Source organism: Nerophis ophidion, unplaced genomic scaffold (genome assembly GCF_033978795.1).
Source record: "Nerophis ophidion isolate RoL-2023_Sa unplaced genomic scaffold, RoL_Noph_v1.0 HiC_scaffold_35, whole genome shotgun sequence".
NCBI classification, from domain to species: domain Eukaryota; kingdom Metazoa; phylum Chordata; class Actinopteri; order Syngnathiformes; family Syngnathidae; genus Nerophis; species Nerophis ophidion.
The window spans coordinates 761965-769503 of NW_026906957.1; the positions used below are offsets into that span (position 1 = coordinate 761965).

Sequence of the window (7539 nt, forward strand, 5' to 3'; positions counted from 1 at the left end):
GGCTAAAGCGATTCAACAGATTACGCATGTATTGAAACGGAGGGTTGGAGTGTGGAGGCAGATAGCGAAAGCAAAATTGAAGAAGAAACTGAAGCTTTTGAGTGAATAGCTATTGAAGCTATTCGGCGATCGCCTTCTAACCAACGATTGCATCTTTTGACCACTGGAGCAACTTAAATTCGTCGATTGGTAAGTGTTTGTTTGGCATTAAATGTGGGTGGAGGGAAAGGCTGGAGGCAAATATAGCTACAAATGTACATACAGCTAGCCTAAATAGCATGTTAGCATCGATTAGCTAGCAGTCATGCCGTGACCAAATATGTCTGATTAGCACATAAGTCCAGAACATCAACAAAACTCACCTTTGGGATTTCGTAGACTTTATCGTTGGAAATGCATCTGCTTTGAGTGTCGCAAGATATCCACACATCTCTGTGCCATCTGTCGTAGCATAGCTGTCGTCGGTAAAATGTGCAGAACAAACAAGGGACTTTCGCATCTTTTGACCTTTGGTGTACTTGAATCCGTCGATTGGTATGTGTTTGTTTGACATTAAATGTGGGTGGAGGGAAAGGCTGGATGCAAATATAGTTACAAATGAGGCATAACGATGCAATATGTACATACAGCTAGCCTAAATAGCATGTTAACATCGATTAGCATGGCGTGCTAATCGATGCACACTCCACGTAAGTCAACTTTAATCCGTCCCTGTTAGTGTTGTTACACCCTCCGACAACACACCGACGAGGCATGATGTCTCCAAGGCACGGAAAACAGTAGAAAAAACGGAAAATAACAGAGCTGATTTGACTTGTGTGTGTAATGTGGTGGAGAAAATGGCGGATTGCTTCCCGTTGTAACGTCACGGGTGAAAGGTCATTGCTCCGACAGCGAACAATTGAAAGGCGTTTAAATCGCCAAATTCACCCTTTTAGAGTTCCGAAATGGGTTAAAAAAACATATGGTCTTTTTTTCTGCATCATCAAGATATATATTGATGCTTACATAGGTCTGCTGATAATGTTCCCCTTTAAAATTGCAATTTAGTAAACTAAAGTGGCCGTATTGGCATGTGTTGCAATGTTAATATTTCATCATTGATATGTAAACTATCAGACTGCGTGGTGGGTAGTAGTGGCTTTCAGTAGGCCTTTAAATTTAACAGTAGAAGATGAGAGGCACTACATACAACATCAAATATACACTCATATTAAACATGCTGTGTTTTTAAAGTACATTTAGCACAATCACTAAGTGTTTTTAAATCCCTGCAGCTTCCATGACTGTTACACACTTGTGTTTACTGACCTGATACTTATGCCAGAACGTCTTATCACACACAGTGCAACTAAATGGTTTCTCTCCAGTGTGTGTTCTCATGTGTCTGGTCATGACAAGATTTGTGGAGAAATGCTTCTTACAAACAGGGCAAGTAAAAGGTTTCTCTCCAGTATGTGTTCTCATGTGTGCGGACATGTTAGGCTTTGTGGAGAAAGTCTTCTTACAAACAGAGCAAGTCAAAGGTTTCTCTCCAGTATGTGTTCTCATGTGTGAGGACATGTTAGACTTTGTGGAGAAACTCTTCTTACAAACAGAGCAAGTAAAAGGTTTCTCTCCAGTGTGTGTTCTCATGTGTGTGGAGATGTCAGGCTTTCTGGAGAAACACTTCTTACAAACAGAGCAAGTAAAAGGTTTCTCTCCAGTATGTGTTCTCATGTGTGTGATCATATGTTGCTTCGTGGAGAAACCCTTCTTACAAACAGAGCAAGACAAAAGTTTCTCTCCAGTATGTGTTCTCATGTGTGAGGACATGTTAGACTTTCTGGAGAAACTCTTCTTACAAACAGAGCAAGTAAACGGTTTCTCTCCAGTGTGTGTTCTCATGTGTCTGGTCATGGCAGGCTTAATGGAGAAACTCTTCTTACAAACAGAGCAAGTAAAAGGTTTCTCTCCAGTGTGTGTTCTCATGTGTGTGGTCATGTGTTGCTTTGTGGAGAAACTTTTTTTACAAACAGAGCAAGTAAAAGGTTTCTCTCCAGTATGTATTCTCTTGTGTCTTGTAAAATCAGTCTTCAGTCTAAATGATTTCCCACATTCAGAGCAGTCCAAGTGTTTGTTGTTAGTGTGATGTCTCGTATCACCTTTGGAGTCATTTTTACTCTCCAAAGGTTTTTGGATGTGGTCACTGTGATCAGAAGAGTGTGACATCATGTGGTCCATGTCTGACAGAGGAGCAAAGATGCTGTCTGGTTCTGACTTTATATGTTCACAATGCTCTCCATCAGCTTCTGTGATGTGTTGACTTACAAGCTCCGCCCCTCTGTTCTCCTCGCTTTGACTGTGATGAAGCTGTAAGGACTGAGCTTCATCTTCATCATTATCCTTCACCAACCTTTGAAGCTGCTCCCACAGTTCCTCCTCTTCCTCTTTAATGTGGGAGGGGGCCTGTCGCTCCTTCTGTCCCACACTGGAGCTCCACTCCTGCTGCTTAGAGGGAATCTCTTCTTGACTCTCTGCTGACACCTGCTGGACGTCTGCAGAACATAAAACACAAATGAGGTGTTACTGTATTGAAGTTTACAGTATTCAAACTATTCACATGTGAGCTTTTTTTTTTTTTTTCCCAAGATGGCGCTGCTGTATTGGCTGCTGTTGGCAGGATCTCTGTGCTCTTGTGTCATCCTTTTGTGTTTCCCTCTTGTTTTCATGTGTTATTATATTTTTTTTTGCTTTTTGGTCCGGGACCCTTTGGGACTGTGTGACAAGGGGTGCCACTTTCGTGACCTCTGTGGTGCTTTTTTTGGGGACTTCTGGATCTGCCTCCCGGGAGCATTTTGGCCATGGAGACCAGCTGCTGGGTCTCTGCCACACCGGAGTCTGTTTGGAGGGACTGGAGGAGATGCGGATGAGGGGACAGGACTGCGGAGCTAGCACTGAGACGGAGAGGCTTCGCGGTGTCTTGGCTGGGTGAGCAGGTGTCGGACACCTCAGTCACCTTGGACGCTCATCCATGTGGACTGGACACTGGCCGAGAGTGGAGTCGGCTGTCTTGGTTGCTTTGTTGGGTCTGCTCCTGTCTCTGGCCATGCTCCCTCCAACCCAGCAGACGATGGCGTGGAACACCGCAGAGGCCACCAAAGTGTATATGTTTATTTTACTTTTTATTCATAGCTGTATGTAGAAGTGTCTGCTTGTATCTGCTGCTTTAATGTCTTTAACGTCCTCTGTGGTCTTTGATGTTTGATGTTTCCCTCTTACACACATGGAAGAGGGATGTGTACTATGGCTATGAGTTGTTTTTTCCCCTGGCCTCAGTCTGCACCCCCTCTCCAGGGCCCAGGCTAAGACCAATTTTTATTTTATTTTATTTTAATATTCTATTTTTTTCTCCCATCCCCCCTTGTTTACCTGTATCTCATCTTTTTTGTAAGGGGCGCTGGAAGCCGGCAGACCCGTCAGCGATCATGTTCTGTCTCCCTGTAATGTTTGTCTGATCTTGAATGGGATTGTCCTGAAAATTGTAATTTTCCTGAAGGAACTCTCCTGACGGAATAAATAAAGTACTATCTAATCCAGGCCAAATAGACAGTGATGGGCAAACTACCTGGAAAATGTAGTAAGCTAGGCTACAAGTTACTCTCCATTAAATGTAGCTAAGCTATCCTCAGAGAATTGTAGCAAGCTACACTACACGCTACACTGCAAAAGCAGCGTAAAAATACCCATCATCTGAAACAGGTAAATTCCCAAACAAAATGAAAATAGCTAAAATTGCACCAATTTATCAGAATGGAGACAAACACCAATTTACAAATTATAGACCTGATTCTTTACTTCCACAATTTTCTAAAATTATTGAAAAACTGTCCAATAACAGATCAGAGAGTTTTACAAACAAACATAGAATATTAGATGAGAACCAATATGGATACAGAGCTAATATTTCAACTTCGATGGCTGTAATAGAAATGACAGAAGAAATGACCAATACAATTGATAGTAAAAAAAATATGCGGCTGGTCTTAAACTGGATTAGAAGTTATTTAACCAACAGGAAACAATACGTGAAGCTAGGCGAACACACTTCTGCAACACTAAATATATCCTGTGGTGTACCTCAGGGATCAATACTAGGACCAAAATTATTCAATCTTTATATAAATGACATTTGTAAAGTTATAAAATATTGAAAGTTAGTATTATTTGCGGATGAAACAACAGTGTTTTGTTCAGGAGAGAACACACAGAACATAATACAAATAATAACAGAAGAAATTTAATTAAAAAGATGGTTTGACAAAAACAGACTCTCTTTGAATCTCGGTAAAACTAAAATAATGCTATTTGTTAACAGTAGAAAAGAAGTGTCAAACACAATTACAAATAGACGGAATAGAAATTAAAAGAGTAAATGAAACCAAATTTGTAGGTATAATGATTGGTGATAAAATGAACTGGAAATCTCATATAAAAAAGCAAAACATGTTCTGGCCCGGCTTCACGGTGGGAGAGGGGTTAGTGCGTCTGCCTCACAATACGAAGGTCCTGCAGTCCTGGGTTCAAATCCAGGCTCGGGATCTTTCTGTGTGGAGTTTGCATGTTCTCCCCGTGAATGCGTGGGTTCCCTCCGGGTACTCCGGCTTCCTCCCACTTCCAAAGACATGCACCTGGGGATAGGTTGATTGGCAACACTAAATGGTCCCTAGTGTGTGAATGTGAGTGTGAATGTTGTCTGTCTATCTGTGTTGGCCCTGCCATGAGGTGGCGACTTGTCCAGGGTGTACCCCGCCTTCCGCCCGATTGTAGCTGAGATAGGCGCCAGCACCCCCCGCAACCCCGAAAGGGAATAAGCGGTGGAAATGGATGGATGGATGGATGGATGGATGTTTTGGCCCAAAAATCAGTTTATATTCTCTACTGCTCACTAGTGTTACCATATTTGAGTTATTGTGCAGAAAAATGGGGACATAATTACAAAAGTACACTTCATTCATTAACTGTGTTACAAAAAAGATCAGTTAGAACAATACATCATGTTGGATATAGAGAACATTCAAACAATTTAATCATTGAATCGAAAAAACTGAAATTCCACGACATAGTGAATTTGCAAACAACTAAAATTATACACAAAGTAAACTATAACCTGCTAGCCAAGAATGTACAAAAAATATTCTCAAAAAAAAGAGGAGGAAAATAATCTTAGAGAAAAATGTAATTTCAAACATTTGTATGCATGTACAACACTTAAGACCTTCAGTATATCAGGATGTGGAATTAAATGATGGGATGCATTAAGCAAAGCAATCAAACAATGTACTAATATCATCCACTTCAAGAAACTCTTCAAACTGGAAGTGTTTACAAAGTAGAAAGAAAAAGAACCATGATAATAAACATTCTGAATGTATTTCATCCATCCATTCATTTTCTAGATGTTCTTACTCATCTCACCATATGAAATGGAACTTACTTCACTGAGAGTTATTTATTTATTTTTATTGTGATTACTTATGGAGTATATTGTCAATAAATTGAAAACTAGAAGTGAACAAAAGTTTTAGCAACTGTTATGTAAAAGAAAAGGGGTAGGATTTAAAGGGGAACATTATCACAATTTCAAAAGGGTTTAAAACAATAAAAATCAGTTCCCAGTGGCTTGTTGTATTTTTGGAAGTTTTTTTTCAAAATTTTACCGGTCTCGGAATATCCCTAAAAAAAGCTTTAAAGTGCTTGATTTTCGCTATTTGCGATGTGACTATCCATTTCCCTGTGACGTCACACAGTGCTGCCAATGTAAACAAACAATGGGAATACCACAGCAAGATATAGCGACATTAGCTCGGATTCAGACTCAGATTTCAGCGGCTCAAGCGATTCAACAGATTACGCGTGTATTGAAACGGATGGTTGGAGTATGAAAGTATTGAAGATGAAACTGGAGCTATTGAGCGAATAGCTATTGACGCTATTCATAGCCATAGCATGGCCGAATAGCTGCGTTAGCATCGCCGGTAAAATGTGCGGACCAAACGCTCAGGACTTTCACATCTTTTGACACTGGAGCAACTTAAATCCGTCGATTGGTAAGTGTTTTTTTCGCATTAAATGTGGGTGGAATGAAACGTAATATAGTTGCAAATGCATCTGCAGGTTATCCATACATCTCTGTGCCATGTCTGCTTTAGCACCGCCGGTAAATAGCATGTTAGCGTTGATTAGCGTAGCATGTTAGCATCGATTAGCTGACAGTCAACATCAACAAAACTCTCCTTTGTGATTTCGTTGACTTTATCATTGCAAATGCATCTGCTGGTTATCCATACATCTCTGTGCCATGTCTGTCTTAGCACCGCCGGTAAATAGCATGTTAGCGTTGATTAGCGTAGCATGTTAGCATCGATTAGCTGGCAGTCACGCCGCGACCAAATATGTCTGATTAGCACATAAGTCAACATCAACAAAACTCCCCTTTGTGATTTAGTTGACTTCATCGTTTCAAATGCATCTGCAGGTTATCCATACATCTCTGTGCCATGTCTGTCATCGCCGGTAAAATGTGCAGACACTCTGGCACATTCAATGGGGGTCTGGCGGCAGACACTATCGCATCTTCGGGCCAGTGGTGCAACTTGAATCCCTCCCTGTTAGTGTTGTTACACCCTCCGACAACACACCAGCGAGGCATGATGTCTCCAAGGTTCCAAAAAATAGTCGAAAAAACGGAAAATAAAAGAGCTGAGACCCAAAGTTTACAATGTGTTGAAAATGAAAATGGCGGCTGTGTTACCTCGGCGACGTCACATTCTGACGTCATCGCCTCCAGAGCGATGAACAGAAAGGCGTTTAATTCGCCAAAATTCACCAATTTAGAGTTCGGAAATCGGTTGAAAAAATATATGGTCTTTTTTCTGCACCATCAAGGTATATATTGACGCTTACATAGGTCTGCTGATAATGTTCCCCTTTAATAAGCTCTGCTTATTCCTACTCCTTTTCCAACATGTTGAAAAGACAAACTGGAAATTGTGAAGTAACATGTTGGATGCTTGCATGTTCCAAATAAACTCAAACTCAACTCAACTAATACTTGGTTGGCCTTTTTTGGATGGTTAGAGAGGACCTCCCATTGGCTCCATTGCAAGTGGACTTTTATTTACATTTATGAGTTAGAATTAGGGCTGGGCAATGTATGTAATATACTCCATATATCGTGGGTTTCAATCAATCAATCAATCAATGTTTATTTATATAGCCCCAAATCACAAATGTCTCAAAGGACTGCACAAATCATTACGACTACAACATCCTCGGAAGAACCCACAAAAGGGCAAGGAAAACTCACACCCAGTGGGCAGGGAGAATTCACATCCACAAGGGAGGGGGGGGACATAGGAGAAAGAAAAGAAGCGGCAGATCAACTGGTCTAAAAAGGAGGTCTATTTAAAGGCTAGAGTATACAGATGAGTTTTAAGGTGAGACTTAAATGCTTCTACTGAGGTAGCATCTCGAACTGTTACCGGGAGGGCATTCCAG

The 7539-nt window shown here is 41.0% G+C and overlaps 1 protein-coding gene across 1 annotated transcript; it reads right to left on the minus strand.

The window, feature by feature from the left end:
* Positions 1-1216: 1216 nt before the first annotated feature.
* LOC133546644 (gastrula zinc finger protein XlCGF17.1-like) lies at positions 1217-2380 on the minus strand. Its single transcript, XM_061892442.1, has one exon. It carries the CDS (start codon positions 2221-2223, stop codon positions 1264-1266), a length of 960 nt encoding a protein of 319 aa, XP_061748426.1. The 5' UTR covers positions 2224-2380; the 3' UTR covers positions 1217-1263.
* Between the last annotated feature and the right edge of the window lie 5159 nt (positions 2381-7539).

Coding starts and splice junctions, on each gene's coding strand:
- LOC133546644 (XM_061892442.1), bottom strand. CDS start 2,223: ATGGACCACATGATGTCACACTCTTCTGATCACAGTGACCACATCCAA.